The sequence below is a fragment of the Silurus aristotelis genome (genome assembly GCF_946808225.1).
Source record: "Silurus aristotelis genome assembly, chromosome: 27".
NCBI classification, from domain to species: Eukaryota; Metazoa; Chordata; class Actinopteri; order Siluriformes; family Siluridae; genus Silurus; species Silurus aristotelis.
The window spans coordinates 7,089,641-7,109,083 of record NC_139600.1 but is presented as its reverse complement, the minus strand read 5'-3'; the positions used below and the strand labels follow the sequence as shown (position 1 = coordinate 7,109,083).

At 39.8% G+C, this 19,443-nt stretch overlaps 1 protein-coding gene across 2 annotated transcripts in view; it reads left to right on the top strand.

The window, feature by feature from the left end:
* lrba (LPS-responsive vesicle trafficking, beach and anchor containing) overlaps positions 1-19,443 on the top strand; it is a 217,505-nt gene that overhangs the window by 164,110 nt on the left and 33,952 nt on the right. For both annotated transcript variants that reach the window (XM_083532443.1, XM_083532442.1), the window contains 2 exons: positions 8,956-9,096; positions 14,110-14,229. In XM_083532443.1, the coding sequence (XP_083388569.1) occupies positions 8,956-9,096; positions 14,110-14,229 (261 nt within the window). The remainder of the gene's footprint in view (positions 1-8,955; positions 9,097-14,109; positions 14,230-19,443) is intronic.

The window sequence follows — 19,443 nt, the reverse complement described above, 5'->3', positions numbered from 1 at the left end:
GCAGGTTGAAATGCTGGATCTTCTGTGTACTGTTTTTTGGGCTGATGAGCAAAATCTCTGTTTAATCAGAATTTTACAATAGAAAGTTATGAGTCCTTCAATCTTTTAATTCTTTGACTAATACAGTTATACGAGCCAATTGAGCTTTATCGTCTGGTTTTGATGAGATATATAGTTGGGTATCATCATCATAACAGTGGAAGCTTATCCCATGCCTTCTAATAATATTTCCCAAGGGAGGCATGTATATTGTGAAACGGAGGGGTCCTAGAACTGAACCTTGTGGCACCCCATAATTTACTTGTATTAACCTGGATAGCTCTCTATTTAAGTCTACAAAATGGTAACAATCTGACAGGTAGGATTTAAACCAGCTTAATGCCTAACCCTGAATGCCGAAGTAATTCTGTAAACGATCCAGGAGAAGATCATGATCTATAGTGTTGAATGCAGCACTAGGATCTAGCAAAACTAACAAATAGATGTAGACGTGGTCTAAAGATAAAAACAGGTCATTAGGGATTTTAACTAAAGCAGTTTCTGTGCTGTGATGGGGCCTAAAACCTGACTGAAACTCTTTAAAGATATTGTTCTCTTGTAAGTAGGAACATAACTGGGCAGTCACAAGCTTTTCTAAAATCTTAGACATAAATGGGAGATTTAAAATGGGTCTGTAATTTGATAGTGTGTTTGGAGCCAAATTAGGTTTCTTAATGTGGGGCTTAATAACTGCTGACCTGAGGGGTTTATGGACATGACCTAAAGATAGTGAGGAGTTAATAATATTCAGAAGAGGCTGACCAGCTGTATGTAACACTTCTTTCAGTAGTTTAGTTGGAATGGGATCTAACTGACATGTTGTTGATTTGGCTTTGGTAATAACATCATACAGCTTTTCCTGTCCTATACGTGTAAAGCAGTGTAGTTAGTGAGTTTATTTGTGTGTTAGAAGAAGAAGAAGAAGAAGAAGAAGAAGAAGATTAGCCTTTATTGTCACATATACATTACAGCACAGTGAAATTTGTTTTTCGCATATCCCAGCTTGCTTAGAAGCTGGGGTCAGAGCGCAGGGTCGGCCATGATACGGCGCCCCTGGAGCATAGAGGGTTAAGGGCCTTGCTCAAGGGCCCAGGAGTGGAAGCTTGGCAATACCGGGGCTTGAACCCCCGACCTTCCGATCGGTAACCCAGCGCCTTAACTGCTGGAGCTACCACTCCCCAAATATACTATAGTGAGTATATTTGTGAGTTAGTGAGTACAGTGTGTGTTAGAGTACATTAGTGTGTGTCAGTGAGTATTGTGTGTTAGTGAGTAAATTTTTGTTATTGAGTACAGTAGTGTGTGTCAGTAAGTACAGTGTGTGATTAAGTAGTGTGTGTTACCGTTGATCTGGCTCGTGTTACTGTGTGCTGTTTGTGAATTTACACACTGATCGATCTCCTCCTCCTCCAAAAGAATGCTCTTTACCCATCCTACATTTGAATGACAACTGAGCATCCCAGCGTGTATTTAAAACCAACCCACATACACACTTTACCCCCTCACACACACACACCTCCCCCCCCCACTCCATTCTATAGTAACAGTGTGAGAGCATGCACTCTGTGTAATGGTGTTCAGGATCAGGGGAATAAATCAGAGCGAGGGAGCGCTAATGGAAGATAGACGAGTGCGGAGGCAGGCGAATGTACACTTACGCACTTTAGCAAGAACGCTAACGGGGCACTCCCTCACTGATTTATTGAGCTGATGAGGAAGAAAATAAAGAATTTCCTTCCAGAGATTACCAAAAGAGCTTGTTTTATGTCATTGTTAATATCGATTTATTATTGTTAGCTTTAGCGTGTTAGCAGCAGCTATTCCCATAAAGAATTTATTTGCCAATAAAGTACAGGTTATTACATGGTTATTATTATTATTTTTAATAGAAACCTATTAATTATAAGTAGGGTGTAATTAAATAGTTATTAATTATGTGTAATTTATTTGGCACGATTGTACACTTTTTTGTTTATTACTTTTTTAGTAATTATAAATATTATTATTATTCTGATTTATTTGTGTAAATATATGGTTTCATGCCGAGGAAGAGCACCACAGATGCCTTATTTGCTTTGAGGATGTTGATGGAGAAGTATAGAGAAGGACAGAAGGAGCTGCATTGTGTATTTGTGGATTTAGAGAAAGCGTACGACAGGGTGCCGAGAGAGGAGTTGTGGTATTGTATGAGGAAGTCAGGTGTGTCAGAGAAGTATGTGAGGGTGGTGCAGGACATGTATGAGGACAGTGTGACGGCAGTAAAGTGTGCAGTAGGTACGACAGACTGGTTCAGGGTGAAGGTTGGACTGCATCAAGGATCGGCCCTGAGCCCTTTCCTGTTTGCAGTGGTGATGGACAGGTTGACGGACGAGGTCAGACAGGAGTCTCCCTGGACTATGATGTTTGCAGATGATATTGTGATTTGTGGTGAGAGTAGAGAGCAGGTTGAGAAGAGCCTGGAGAGGTGGAGATATGCGCTGGAGAGAAGGGGAATGAAAGTCAGTAGGAGTAAGACAGAGTACATGTGTGTGAATGAGAGGGAGGGCAGTGGAGTGATGCGGTTGCAGGGAGAAGAGGTGGAGAAGGTGGAGGAGTTCAGGTACCTGGGGTCAACAGTGCAAAGTAATGGAGAGTGTGTTAGGGAAGTAAAGAAAAGAGTGCAGGCAGGGTGGAGTGGGTGGAGAAGAGTGACAGGAGTGATTTGTGATAGAAGAGTATCTGCAAGAATGAAAGGGAAAGTTTATAGGACTGTGGTGAGACCTGCGATGTTGTATGGATTAGAGACAGTGGCATTGAGTAAAAGACAGGAGGTGGAGCTGGAGGTAGCAGAGCTGAAGATGTTGAGGTTTTCGTTGGGAGTGACGAGGATGGACAAGATAAGAAATGAGTTTATTAGAGGGACAGCCCATGTAGGATGTTTTGGTGACAAGGTGAGGGAGGCGAGATTGAGATGGTTTGGATATGTGCAGAGAAGGGACATGAATTATATTGGTAGAAAAATGCTGAAGATGGAGCCACCAGGTAGGAGGAAAAGAGGAAGGCCAAGGAGTAGGTTCATGGATGTGGTGAGGGAAGACATGCAGGTAGTTGGTGTAAAAGAGGCAGATATAGAGGACAGGGTGGTATGGAGACGGATGATCCACTGTGGCGAAGCCGAAAGAAGAAGAAGAAGATATTTATTTACTTTTATATTTTTTTAATTTAATGTCAGAGTCGAAAGGCATTCGCACAAGCAGGATCAATTGTGTCTCCCTTTCTGTCTCTCACTCAAACACACACACACACACACACACACACACACACACACACACACACACACACACACACACACACACACACACACACACACACAGAATTAAGCCAGTGTGTAATGGTTTTGCCCTCAGGTTGTTGGTTGGGTTTGTGTTTGTTCTGCATTTCATCCACAAAGTTAAAACAAAACAAGTCCATCTCTTGCTTGCTTTCTCTTAATGCTTCTCTTCTCTCTCTCTCTCTCTCTCTCTCTCTCTCTCTCTCTCTCTCTCTCTCTCTCTCTCTCTCTCTCTCTCAGAGACACACACACACACACACACACACACACACACACACACACACACACACACACACACGTGCACGTCTTGTCTCTTTCTTTTGGTCCTGACAGCTTTGCTTCTGTGTTCAGTCAAACCTTCAGCCCTGAGGGAGTGAATCAGAATCAAAGACAGTCAGAGAGAAAACAAGGTAGACAACGAGAGCTGTGTGTGTGTGTCTGTGTGTGTGTGTGTGTGTCTGTGTGTGCGTGTGTCTGTGTGTGTGTGTGTGTGTGTGTGTGTGTGTGTGTGTATTTGTCTGGGTACCTCAGTCGTCTTTATTACAGCTGTTGTATTCACATTGTCGACACAAGCGCTCTCACTGCTGTGACTAGTCGAGCGTATATTCATCTGTGTGTGTGTGTGTGTGTGTGTGTGTGTGTGTGTGTTCCTTTCTTCCCCCCGTGTCTCTCTCGTCGCATGTCGTTGTTGCTTTGATAGAAACAGGTCATGCGCGACCTTTAACACTGCGAGCTGGAATTGCTGTAGAGCCTGTGTGGCGCGTCTTCACGTCCCCCGAGGGCCCAGAACCTCGCTCTATGAATTTATGTTCTTTCTATCGTCCCCCTCGTCTGACTTTCTTATCATGACCTTTGACCCCTTCGTTGCACAGACACACACAGCTTCATGCTGGTGTGAGACTGTATACTGAGACTCCACCCGCATTCGGCTTGGTTCAGTTGAATTCAGATGAATTTGTTCAGCATGGTTGTGTGAGGATGAATCTGCTGGGGCAGCCATTTCTGGGTCAGTGGGGGCGGAGCTTAAGTCACACTCCATCAGGCAAGATTAAGGTTTAGTTAAAATTTAAAAGTGTTTAAATTACATGTAGTCAGCCAAATACAGACAGGGCATTAGTTATCCTTTATCAACTGCATGAGCTTAAGGTACACAAAGTCAGACAAAATGAGGGCGGAGCTTAATCAGCACTTGATGGGCAGTTGAATTAAATCAACCAAATGAGGGACATGCTTAAGGTAATCACTCTAAAAGCAGGTGGGGCTTAAGATACATGTAATCAGTCTAAGAGAGGGTGGGGTTTAAGCTACATGTAATCATAGCAAAAGATCACTGTAATACAGTGTGGGTATCACTCTGAAAGTGGGCAGGGATTAAGATATATGTGATCAGTCTAAGAGAGGGTGGGGTTTAAGCTACATGTAATCATAGCAAAAGATCACTGTAATACAGTGTGGGTATCACTCTGAAAGTGGGCAGGGATTAAGATTCATGTGATCAGTCTAAGAGAGGGTGGAGTTTAAGATGCATGTAGTCACTCTAAAAGAGGGTGGGGCTTAAGATACACGTATTCACACTAAAAGTGGGCTGGGTTGTTATTTTAAAAGAGGGCTGGGCTTAAGTTGTACAATCAATTTAAAAAGAGCGGGCTTGAGGTACATGTAATCAGTCTAATTGAGGGTGGGGCTTAAAGTAGACATTATACATGTTATCATTCAAAATTGGGCATAGCTTAAGGCACAAAACTAGTCGAATGTAATAATGGACCGGTAAATAGACAGGCAGAGAAAAGGGTATACACACACACACACACACACACACACACACACACACACACACACACACACACACACACACACACACACACACAAGCTACATTTAAATGATTGTAATGGAGGCTTGGCTATTTAAGGTCAGAAATCCTCGATAAAGGGAATTTAATTAGATTTAATTAGCGTATTGTGGACTATAATTAATGTTTTATGGTTAAATCAGGCTTGAGCATCACTGTGTAACACACAATCACTGCTACACACACACACACACACACACACACACACACACACACACACACAGGTTTCCTTTTATCTCTCTAACCACAAAGATATCATTACTGTAGATAGTGAAGTATGTTCATTTTCGTAGACAAAAGCTTTGCATGGTTTATAGTGGGCGGGGGCAAGTGGGGGGGGGCAGAGACAGAGAAAAGTGTGTGTAATGTGTGTTGAGAATAAAAGGACATAAGACAGACACAAGGAGAGTGAAAAGACAGGTGAGGGGAAAATTGGGACGAGTACACAGAGAAAGAGGACATGGGAAAGGGAACAGTAAATAGAAATGGTGGGCTGTAGAATAAGATGTAAATATGTACAAGGAATTTCTACAAATGTAAACAAAGACAGGGGGCAGTGGGAAACTAGGACTTGGTCACTAGGGAAACAGGAAATGGGGGAAAAAATGGACGGGACTGGGAATGCAGGAACACGGGCAAAGAAGTCAGAGGAAGTAAGACAGGAATTGTCTTACAGGAATAAATCGATAAAGGACGATGCGAGGGGAATAGGGAACAAGTGCACCTGCAAAAAAAAAAAAAAGAGTGAGTGGAGACAGGATCCAAAAAGAATATGTGGAAAGGAAAGGGGATAGGCCATAGCTGGCAATCGGATAGGGCACAGGGGAAGGGAGGGGAATGAGAATGAGGACGAGACGGGGCACTGCAGATTTACGGCTCTGTCACCCTCCAGAGTCCCATCAGAGGCACGCTGCTAATTTAAGGGAGAAAACAATATGGAGGGCTCTCGAGGCTTCTCTCGTTTTCTCTTTCTCTTCCTCACACACACACACACACACACACACACACACACACGGTGTGTGACAGCGACGTTTTTTATCCCTCACGCTCTTTTCTTTCTGTAATGAGGGCGACGTTATTGCCCCAATAAATCAGCCAGCTCTCTGTAATGTTTAATTCAGCGTGTGTGTTCAGCTAGCGGCAGTGCGCTCAGTGTGTCTCTGTCAGACGGGCACACACACACACACACACACACACCCACCCACACGCACTCAAGCTTCATCTTGAAGTCCCCGTCTGTAGCCTATTACATCTAAATGACTGTAATCTGTTTGAGATCATAAATCCTCCATTAACGAAGATTTAATTAACACACTGTGGATTAGAATTAGCCTTTTATGGTTCAATCTGATAGTATGCTGCACATACACTCTCTTACACACCCACACACACAATAGAATGTGTGCTTTATGGCTGTATGCTAATCGATATGGGGCTGAATGATTGATCAGCTCTTCATGACACGGCTACAGAGTGAACGAATCGATCCCTCTGCATCCCTCGCTTATTTTAAGGAAGGCCATCATTCCATTAGATCAAAGCTGAGTGTGTGTGCATGAGTGTGTGTATGGGGGGGTCAGGAGTGCTCACTAGAGGGAAGTAATAAAGATCGAGCAGGACAATAAGCTGCTTTATAAACGAGAATTTAAGTAATGGCTGCAGGATGTATCGGCGTTCGCGGATCGATGAGGCATTAATGCATGCACGCTCGATGGCCTGATGGATTTTATTGCAGCTTTATTGAGAATTAGCCAAACGCGTGCATGCCCACGCCGGTGCCTTATTTGCGTCAGTCAGCTTCAGGGGGACTTTAATACTGGGCCACGAATGAGCGCACACCGTTAAATCAGAATAACATCATCTAATATTCATGTGGAAGCATCATGGGGTTTTCTGCTGCGGGGTGTGAAGATTTTCTTTCTGACCGCCTTCCTTTTGTACGCAAACTCACATGCGACAGAGAACGCACAAGAATCTGTACAGATGTTTACAAGACGATTTGGAGGACGTACATATTAAGAATGTGTATTCACGAAAAGACGTACATTTGAGTGAGGGTTAAAATTAGATTTTTATTTTTATTGCTCTTTTCTTAATGGACATTGTCTCAAAGCAGCTTCACAGAATGTCAGAATCATAGAAGGGTGGCATCAAAAAGTTTCTTCTGCAGAAGCACCTCCTGCGTTTTGCCATGGATCTGCTCAATGGTGTCGAAAACGGCGACCTTTGAGCCGGATTTTCATGAGAGGGCAAATCCGCAGGGGCCCAATCTGGAGAGTAGGGTGGGTGCAGAAGTAAGATCATGCGTGTCTAGTGAAAAACTCACGTGAGGGTCTATGATGAAATCGCAGACGTTTTAATGCACATAGTCAAAATATCACCAGATGTACACAGGACGATGTCTTTTGGCACACTGGCATATGAAGATCGGTGCTCCCTGTGACTGTGCATGCAGCCTTGTGCTGCCATCTGTTGGCTTGTTACAAAACTATTTTCGAAATCTTTTGATATCACCTCGTATGTGTATTTATCCCTGATGAGCAAGTCTGGGGTGACTGTAGAAAGAAAAATCTCTTTTAGATGGCATGAGGAAGAAACCTTGAGAGGAACCAGACTCAAAAGGGGAACACATCATTTGGGGGACGGCAAGAGTATGACTCTAAATTATTACAAAATTACAAGTAAGAGAATAAGAAATATCACGAGCACAGGAGTGTGTGATTGTGAGTAATGTCCTTTCTACAGTCTAATGCAGTTAGTTTGAGTTGTGGTGCTACTAAGCAAATCATAAATTAGCTCAACATCTGAGCTACAACATATGTAGATTGTTATTTTAAGTCTTGATTAACAGGTTGTTTATCCTCAAAGTCCAATGTCCAATATTTTAATGAAGTGGGATCCAACGAAATGGAACCTGGGGATGAAGGGAACCTAAAGGCACAAAAGGAGGGGGGTTTTGTGGGGGATATTGGAATAGGACTGACATAAACATAAGGTGAAGGGGGAAGAAGAGGTTCCACAGAAGAGGACAAAAGAAGGGAATAGGGAGTTAATAAATGTGTTGCAGGAAAGATATAAAGTAGAATAAACTGAAACGTATGCAAGGGGAACGTGAGATCAGGAGAGGAAAAGATGGACTCTTGGGATTCCCTTAGGACAGACAGGGTGGTCAAGGGAATAGGACGAAGTGATGGAGTACAAACGAAGGGTTAGGGGAAAAAAAGAAGGAGAGAAAAGGACTAGGAGACCAAAGGGATGAGGGGAATGGTAAAGGAGGGAACAAAGGAGGATGGAAAAGGATAGAGCGAGGAAAGTGCTGAAAGGATAGGAAAGTTGAGCAAAATGATGGAACAGGGGAAGAGGAGAGCATAGTGGAGCGAGGATGTGGAAGCGGGACAAGGGGACAAAAATGTGGGAACCAAAAAGAACAGGAAGTGGAAAAAGAATTGGGTAGGAGCAACGAAGACAATAAGATGGGAATAGTGGAGAAGTGGAAAATGAAGGAACACAAGGGATAAGAACATTATACAAGAAGGAGGTGAATACGAGAAGACTGAGAATGATGAACACCTACTGAAGGGAGGAATAAAGAAGGGAATGGGGAACAGGATGAAGGAAGAAGACTGGGAAAACAATGAGGATTTCCTATCCAAGAGGATAGGGAATGTGGATGAGTGAAATTGAATAAAGTATATGGGGCAAAGAACACAGAATACACTTCCTCATTTTCTTTCGCTCTTTCTCTTTTTCTTTCAGCCAATCGGAGCCCTGAACCCAAAGAGAGCTGCTTTCTTTTCCGAACGCTATGAATCATGGGAAGACGAACAGGTCCCCAAATTCCACTACGGCACACACTATTCCACGGCCAGCTTTACCATGATGTGGCTGCTGAGGATCGTGAGTTTTACACACAAACACACACACACACACACACACACACACACACACACACACACACACACACACACACCACACACTGTTTGATGTCCTGCACAACAGACTGCCTGCCCATTAAACCCATTGTTTTAGTTTTATGTGAGCATATTTGCATGGTAGCGCTAATGGTTAAGCTGACTGCAAGCAATTAGTGTTAAAATATTGTCATCATTATTACATCATACTCCTGCTTCCCATTTTACACACAATCATAACGCTTCAAATCCTCCACATGTGATTTGCTGTTTTTTTTTTTTTTTAAAACACTTATTTTATGATTTGTACTAAAGCATATGACTGCTAATTGCCGTGCATAATTTTGCATGTGTGTGTGTGTGTGTGTGTGTGTGTGTGTGTGTGTGTGTGTGTGTGTCGGGGTGATTTATGCCATGCTGAATTATAGGCCTTATCTCCATGCTAACAAATGCAGTGTGCATTTTTCATTTCTCTTGCCATGTCCTGCACACAAAGGGATGAGACTACAGACCAAGCTGCGTGTTTCTGTAGGATAAAATTGCACAAAGCAAAAACAACCTTTTTATTGTTCGACATTATATCACACCGAGACAGATTCTTTGTGTACAAAGTGGAAAATCAGTTAAATACAGAGAAACCTTTACTTTCATTTTAACTTCCATCATTTCCAACTTTATGGCGGTTTTGTTGATAATAATAATAATAATAATAATAATAATATAATAATAATAATATAATAATAGGGAAAATTTTAAAGTTAGTATAAAGGTGTGTTCGTGTAGGTGTTGTATACAGGGTCTTGTTTGAATTGAATTTGTGACTTAATATTTGTCTTTACGACTAGAAATAAAAAGTTCCTAGTGCCATGATCACTCAGTGTCATGATTAGGGTTCCAAAATTCCAGGAACTTTTAAGACAGGAAATTTTTCATTGGGATTGACCAGAATTTACAAAGTTGCAGGTTAGACTATAACAGGGAAATGAAATGTAGTTGAAAAAAAAAAATCTTATAGGATAATTTTGTTTAAAACAACCAGATTTAATGCAATTTCAGTTACATGCACACAGCACACTTACTGCAGGGTCACTGTGGCCATGCCCCCCCAACATGGACTTTTCATTTCTCCATCACATAACACACATCATTTCTTTTAACCTAGATCAAAATAATGTCAAAAAAGGTCCATCTTGGCAATTTTTGCATTACATTTATTTTTCAAATTACATAAATATTACATACATTTATGTTTAAAACTTCCTTGTGCTTTTTGAAAGTTATTGTGCAACAAAATTAAAGTAAAAAAAATAAATAAAAGTAAAAAAAAAAAAAAAAAAAAAAAAAATATATATATATATATAAAAGATATTTAATGTATTAGTTTGCATGCATGTCAGTGATTCCCAAACAAAATGTTTATATTTATGATCATATGTGATACGGTATATATACGGTTTGCTACATTTTAAATTAATTCCCAAATACCCAGATTAAGTTCCCATAGAAAGTTTTCAGAAATGTATCAGAAATGTTCTGCCCCTTTGCATCCCTAGTCATTTTATACTAGGTTAAAAGGTTTGCCAACATCTCTCATGGCTCAGAGACATGGATTTTAGTCCACATCAGAATCTTTCAGTTTCTTTTGATGAACATAAATTTAATTGTTAACATTTATCCAAAATACAGTAAAATCTTTGTAACTATGAATGTCGTATTGTATTGGCGATGTTATGGGGTTGTGTACAGGGGTTTAAGAGAGGTGTCTAGGTCTCAGGTTTTTTTCCACTCAAGTCGTGTATCTTAGACTGAATTTAGGATGTAAGATGAGATGTTTCTGTGCTGCCATTGTTCTACAATTACATTTATTTATACGCATTTTTTATCAAAATAAATGTTCAATCTTCATGTTCTCTTGATGATTAGCAAACAGATTTCCTTTCCTTTAAGGATTTGTTTGTAAAACTGAATGATGGAGAAATGGCACAGAAGACCAGAATGGAATGTTACACAATCATTTCAAGAGACGTTAGGGAGTCTTAAAGAGAAGTACTAATATGAAGGAGAACATCATGGGAGTTTTTTGAGAAACGTTAAAGGTACAGTAGAGGAAATTTAGGATAATGTTCAGGCAACAGTCGAGTTAATGGAGTATTAAGGAAAATGGTAATTGAGTAGGTCAAGATTTTTACTAACATACTTATATACAGAATACAACTAGCAGTGAAATGTAAACCTGATTGGCTGCTCTGTGCATTATATAAAAATAACTATAAATATAATAAAAAATAAATAAATTAATAAATTATAAAGAATTTGTATAGAGCTTTTTACAATGGACATGGCCTCAAAGCAGCTTAACACAGATAAAGCAGTAATATAAATTTATTAGCAAAAGATAAAGTCGTTAGGTCAGTTAGTGAGGAATGTTCACTAGATAATATCAGAAGGTTTAAGAGATCAGCAGGAATTCATTGAACATTTTCTAAACATTTCTGAACAAATGGCAAATTTATTACCAATTAAAACATGCTTAATAAACATATTTGTTTTATCATTGTGTTACAGCGTGATTTTGTAAATAAAAGTAACTATCTAAGAAAGAAAGAGAGGGAGAAAGTTAGGGAAGGGATAAGGCAACATATATTATGCAATTGAAACACTCCAATTTAAATGCAACATTTTTCCTTGGAATGGGTATAAAATCGGTGGCGCACGTGTGTGTGAGGCAGGGGGACTCTAAAAGTCTTTAATTGCTATACTATGTTGTTTTTATGGTCACTTCCTGCAGAGGCATAACATTGATCCCTCTTATTATTATCAGGATTATACTAAAGCCTCTTCAGTGAACAGCCTCAGTGTGGCCACTTTATCACACACACACACACACACACACACACAGAATGAGACAGAAAAGGCGGGTGCTAGACTCGTTTTATCAGCCTCTGTGTAATTAGGGTCGTTTATTTCCGCCGCTGAATTGCAGTCTAATTAAAAACACTGGACACACAGTGTGATGTAGTCCACATGGCTGTGCTCCACTTCTCTATAGGGGAATCTTCTCTTTATAGAGAAGGTGATACAGGGATAGGGATAATTTAAATGGTAGAGACAAGGCAATAAGTCAAAGGAGACCAGAAAGTGGATCTGTGTGCATAAAAGGTACTAATCAAGCTTCCAATGTCTGTAGAGTGAGTAGAAAAATATCGGATAATGCAATAAAAATCGAAATATATAATCTCCTTAATGTGTATATATAGTGTGGAAAAATCCTGATTTCTTATTGTTTTGCATGTTTGTCACACGTTAATGTTTCACATCATCAAACTAATTTAAATATTAGTAAAAGATAACACAAGTAAACACAACATGCAGTTTTTAAATGAAGGTTGTTATTATTGAGGGAAAACAAAACCCAAAACTACTTGGCACTGTGTGAAAAAGTATTTGTTAAAACTGTGGTTTATCACACCTGAGTTAAATTTCTCTGGCCACACACAGGCCTGAATACTGCCACACCTGTTCGCTATCAAGAAATTCTCTTAAATAGGACCTGCCTGACAAAGTGATGTAGACCAAAAGATCCTCAAAAGCTAGACATCATGTCGAAATCCAAAGAAATTCAGAAACAAATAAGAAAGAAAGTAATTTAGATCTATTAGTGTGGAAAAGTTTATAAAGACATTTCTAAAGCTTTGGGACTCCACAGTGAGAGCCATTATTCACAAATGGCAAAAACATGGAACAGTGTAGAACCTTCCCAGGAGTGGCCCGGCCGACCAAAATTACCCCAAGAGCACAGCGAAGACTCATCCAGAAGGTCACAAAAGACCCCACAAAAACATCCAAAGAACTGCAGGCCTCACTTGCCTCAGTCAAGGTCAGTGTTCATGACTCCACCATAAGACAGAGACTGGGGAAAAAATGGTCCAAGATGAAAACCGCTGCTGAGCAAAAAGAACATAAAGGCTCGTTTAAGTTTTGCCAGAAAACATCTTGATGAACCCCAAGACTTTTGAGAAAATACTCTGTGGACTGACGAGACAAAAGTTGAACTTTTTGGAAGGTGTGTGTCCCATTACGTCTGGTGTAAAAATAACACCGCATTTCAGAAAAAGATCATACCAACAGTAAAATATTGTGGTGGTAGTGTGATGGTCTGGGGCTGTTTTGCTGCTTCAGGACCTAAAAGACTTTCTGTGATAAATGGAACAATGATTTCTGCTGGTTACCAACAAATCCTGAACAGTCCAGCCATCTGTTCATGACCTCAAGCTGAAGAGAACTTGTTCTGATCCAAAACACACCAGCAAGTCCACCTCTGAATGGCTGAAGTAAAACAAAATGAAGACTTTGGAGTGGCCTAGTCAAAGACCTGACCTGAATCCTACTGAGGTGCTGTGGCATAACCTAAAAAAGGAGGTTCATGGTCGAAAATTGCAACAATTCTGCAGAGATGAGTGAACAAAATTCATCAACAGACTGGGGATCCATGAAATCCATGTGTGTGTGTGTGTGTGTGTTTTTACATTTATTATTTGATTATCTAATGTCCTGTACTGAAATGATTCTGAACGAATATGTGTACTGTTACACCCCTAATTTGAGTAGGAAGTCAGAAGGCTTTGGAGAAGGGAACATGGAACAGGTAAATGAGATAAGAAGTGATTAAGAGGATATGGGGCATATGAAGACTGAGACACGAGCAGAAGACAGAAGAAAATTTAAAAGAATGTTTAAGGGACAAGGTGGACAGAGGATGAGAGGGCAAGAAGTCCATTTAAAATAGATTTGTTCTCAACTCAAATTAACGAAGTAAATTTAAGTAACGAATGAAATGAAAGGTAGTGAACCAAGGGTAAGAGGAGGCCATTAATGTCGGTGAACAAGTGCATGACGATAAAAAGAAACCAAATACAGCCCAGGATTTCTTGAGGAATGGGTTTGTGTGTAGGTTGGTGTGTATGCGTGCATGCACTGATGATGTCCTTATTATCCCCAGGAGCCGTTCACTACGTTCTTCCTCAACTTCCAAGGAGGGAAGTTTGATCACGCAGACCGAACTTTCTCCTCTGTCGCCAGGGCCTGGAGGAACTGTCAGAGAGACACATCAGACGTGAAGGTATATACTATATACAAACACTGGTTAATATATTATCCTATTAATTTTCATAAATGCCACCAATTGTGTAGAGTTATAAAAGTCAAGCTTTATATAATAATGGAAATCTCAGTTCAGGAACTGGAACCAAGAACCTAGAGTTTTTTTTTATAGAGTTGTTTTCGACTATTTTCACACAGAAATCAGATCTATAAGTCAGAATGCAACTATACAGGGAGATGTTTGCCAACACACACACACACACACACACACACACACACACACACCCCTACTTCCTGTCAATCAGACATCAAGTTGTGTTTGGTTTTCGTCTCGTGTTCCTTCAATATGGAGACAATTACGTGATTAGACGTGAGCACGCTTCCTCTCTGTAACCAGAGATCGGTGTGGGGCAATAAGCATGGCTTTCTGCCTCTCCATAAACACACACACACACACACACACACACACACAGAGTTCTGCACAGGTATGCTCACAGTCAATCCATGTCACATTGCCTTGAAAGCGTTAGGCTTCACTGATCAAAGCCAACAGAACTTTTCCAACCTTGACATGAACCTTAAACTGCTTCACTTTCTCCATCTCACACACACACGACACACTTAGAGTGTGCGTAACCATTCAGAGACCCCTACAAAACGTATAACAAGTGCCTGTACCTCTTAAAGTATTCATTACGGCATGTGGACAGGACGTCAGGACATTTGCTTGATTGCGCTCTTTGGATAGTAAAACATGCGGCTCATGTTACACACTAACAGCTGATTAAAGACAAAAACACACATCACACACTGTCAGTGTGGATAAGTGTAACAGCATGACGGACACTTACACAGAAATTCAGCTAATTGTCTTTATTTAAGTCAAGATCATATTTTTATTCCAGCTTTAAAGGAGACATAATGAATCATTACAGCAAAAGTTATTTCTATTACGATTATAATCCTTACTGTAGTCACTGTTACAGCTATAATCCTTACTGTAGTCACTGTTACAGCTATAATCATTACTGTAGTCACTAATACAGCTATAATCCTTACTGTAGTCACTGTTACAGTTATAATCCTTACTGTAGTCACTGTTACAGCTATAATCCTTACTGTAGTCACTGTTACAGCTATAATCCTTACTGTAGTCACTGTTACAGCTATAATCCTTACTGTAGTCACTGTTACATCTATAATCCTTACTGTAGTCACTGTTACATCTATAATCATTACTGTAGTCACTGTTACATCTATAATCCTTACTGTAGTCACTGTTACATCTATAATCCTTACTGTAGTCACTGTTACAGTTATAATCCTTACTGTAGTCACTGTTACATCTATAATCCTTACTGTAGTCACTGTTACATCTATAATCCTTACTGTAGTCACTGTTACAGTTATAATCCTTACTGTAGTCACTGTTACATCTATAATCCTTACTGTAGTCACTGTTACATCTATAATCCTTACTGTAGTCACTGTTACATCTATAATCCTTACTGTAGTCACTGTTACAGTTATAATCCTTACTGTAGTCACTGTTACATCTATAATCCTTACTGTAGTCACTGTTACAGTTATAATCCTTACTGTAGTCACTGTTACATCTATAATCATTACTGTAGTCACTGTTACAGTTATAATCCTTACTGTAGTCACTGTTACATCTATAATCATTACTGTAGTCACTGTTACAGTTATAATCCTTACTGTAGTCACTGTTACAGCTATAATCCTTACTGTAGTCACTTTTAGACGTATGATTCAATTTATTTTTATTTGTATAGCACTTTTAACAATAAAAATTGTCTCAAAGCAGCTTTACACAGATAATGTGTTAGGAAAGAATGAAGTTTGTTCTTTATAATTGTAAGTTTGCCCCTGATTTGCAATCCGGTGGAGACTGTGGCAAGGACAAACACCCTGAGATGGCAAAAGTAAGAAACCTTAGAAGGAACCAAACTCAAGAGGGAACCCATCCTCATCTGGGTGGTGCAAAATGTCCATTTATTACAGATAAATGATGTTGCGGTGTGCAGTGATGATGATCAGATGCAACCCCGTAATCCTAAATCATTGTAGCAGACTGTTGACATTAACTACAGTCCAAAGCCATCCTCAAATCTCCCGTGTTACTCCGTAATTTCATGGATCCCCAGTCTGTTGATGAGAAACCATCCCTAGCTGCACAGTATGGCCTCCAATCGAAGAGGACACCATCCAGAGGCAGGACAGGATGAAGCAGGCAGATCCGAGAAGAGGAGAGGGGCAGGAACAGTGGTCACTGGAACCTCAGGAACATGTTTAACTCAACCGAGAGAGAGAGAGAGAGAGATTACTGTAGTCACTATTACAGCTATAATCATTACTGTAGTCACTGTTACAGCTATAATCCTTACTGTAGTCACTGTTACAGCTATAATCATTACTGTAGTCACTGTTACAGCTATAATCCTTACTGTAGTCACTGTTACAGCTATAATCATTACTGTAGTCACTGTTACAGCTATAATCATTACTGTAGTCACTGTTACAGCTATAATCCTTACTGTAGTCACTGTTACATCTATAATCCTTACTGTAGTCACTGTTACATCTATAATCATTACTGTAGTCACTGTTACAGCTATAATCCTTACTGTAGTCACTGTTACAGCTATAATCATTACTGTAGTCACTGTTACAGCTATAATCATTACTGTAGTCACTGTTACAGCTATAATCCTTACTGTAGTCACTGTTACAGCTATAATCATTACTGTAGTCACTGTTACAGCTATAATCCTTACTGTAGTCACTGTTACAGCTATAATCATTACTGTAGTCACTGTTACAGCTATAATCATTACTGTAGTCACTGTTACAGCTATAATCCTTACTGTAGTCACTGTTACAGCTATAATCATTACTGTAGTCACTGTTACAGCTATAATCATTACTGTAGTCACTGTTACAGCTATAATCCTTACTGTAGTCACTGTTACAGCTATAATCATTACTGTAGTCACTGTTACAGCTATAATCATTACTGTAGTCACTGTTACAGCTATAATCATTACTGTAGTCACTGTTACATCTATAATCCTTACTGTAGTCACTGTTACATCTATAATCCTTACTGTAGTCACTGTTACAGTTATAATCCTTACTGTAGTCACTGTTACATCTATAATCCTTACTGTAGTCACTGTTACAGTTATAATCCTTACTGTAGTCACTGTTACATCTATAATCATTACTGTAGTCACTGTTACAGTTATAATCCTTACTGTAGTCACTGTTACATCTATAATCATTACTGTAGTCACTGTTACAGTTATAATCCTTACTGTAGTCACTGTTACAGCTATAATCCTTACTGTAGTCACTTTTAGACGTATGATTCAATTTATTTTTATTTGTATAGCACTTTTAACAATAAAAATTGTCTCAAAGCAGCTTTACACAGATAATGTGTTAGGAAAGAATGAAGTTTGTTCTTTATAATTGTAAGTTTGCCCCTGATTTGCAATCCGGTGGAGACTGTGGCAAGGACAAACACCCTGAGATGGCAAAAGTAAGAAACCTTAGAAGGAACCAAACTCAAGAGGGAACCCATCCTCATCTGGGTGGTGCAAAATGTCCATTTATTACAGATAAATGATGTTGCGGTGTGCAGTGATGATGATCAGATGCAACCCCGTAATCCTAAATCATTGTAGCAGACTGTTGACATTAACTACAGTCCAAAGCCATCCTCAAATCTCCCGTGTTACTCCGTAATTTCATGGATCCCCAGTCTGTTGATGAGAAACCATCCCTAGCTGCACAGTATGGCCTCCAATCGAAGAGGACACCATCCAGAGGCAGGACAGGATGAAGCAGGCAGATCCGAGAAGAGGAGAGGGGCAGGAACAGTGGTCACTGGAACCTCAGGAACATGTTTAACTCAACCGAGAGAGAGAGAGAGAGAGATTACTGTAGTCACTATTACAGCTATAATCATTACTGTAGTCACTGTTACAGCTATAATCCTTACTGTAGTCACTGTTACAGCTATAATCATTACTGTAGTCACTGTTACAGCTATAATCCTTACTGTAGTCACTGTTACAGCTATAATCCTTACTGTAGTCACTGTTACAGCTATAATCATTATGTAGTCAGTATTTTGTCTGCATTTTTAAAAATGTGAACATAATTATTTCAATAATAATATATGTATTAGGACTCATAATTAATATATAGTTGCATAAATAACCCTGGTAATAGACACTGATGTGCTTCTTTCTTCAGTATTTTTATATATATTTTTTTTTTATTTATTTATTTATTTTTTTTAATTAAAGAACAGTATTCTTTTAAACAGTTAAACTCTCCTCCCCCTTTTTCTTGTGAGTGAAAGAAGGAGCTAAATCTTTGGGAGGCTACTGATTGTTGTTAACAATAATGGCTTAAAAATGGTCAGTCTGTAGCCAGTCCAGCTCCAGGGGTAGCCTCTGACCCTTGACCTCTGTCTTGAAGCTCTAGCTTTAACATCAGCACCATAAGTTTTGCCCTTAGGGGAATTAGACTGGGCCTTAAACAGGGCCAAAGGGAACTCCTCTCCACTGACCCGCAGCATGACAGGATTTTGCATCGCAGACTTTCACCTTTAGCCCTTTGTGCTTAGGGGCCAATGCACATAATAGGTCCTTCTAAAGCCCCCCTGCTCCACCCTGCTACTCACCCCACTGGCAGGTCGCCAGCCAAACGGGGTAAATTTACAGAGGGGCGCCTGGTGCCATCATAAAGCAGCGACCTTTTGTTTTAAAGACTTTTTCGTCTTTAAGCTACAACCTTTTCGGGGGATTTTATGTCTCCGGCTTTTAAAGAGATGCAGCACAGAAACAAGGGAGTGGAAAAAAGGAGCACTAGCTGGGTTTGTTTGTTCGTCTAATTAGCTGCTCTCACTCCTGTGAAGTGCCGAGCAAGAGGTCATTCAAACAAACAAAGCTAAAACTAACAACTGGATTAGCTGCTGCTGTTACACTACACTTATTTACATGACTTTATTTTTTTTGTAGTTTAGCTTTGTGTACTTTGTAAAATGAAGCAAGGGAAGCTTCATGAAGTCATTATTTTGTCTTTGTTCAACCTTAGTTATCTCTTTTTCTGAAACTCAGAGCTCCCTCTAGTACAGTATATACACTCTTATTTATTTATATAGCTTTTTTACGACTGCTATTTTTACACATTGGTACAT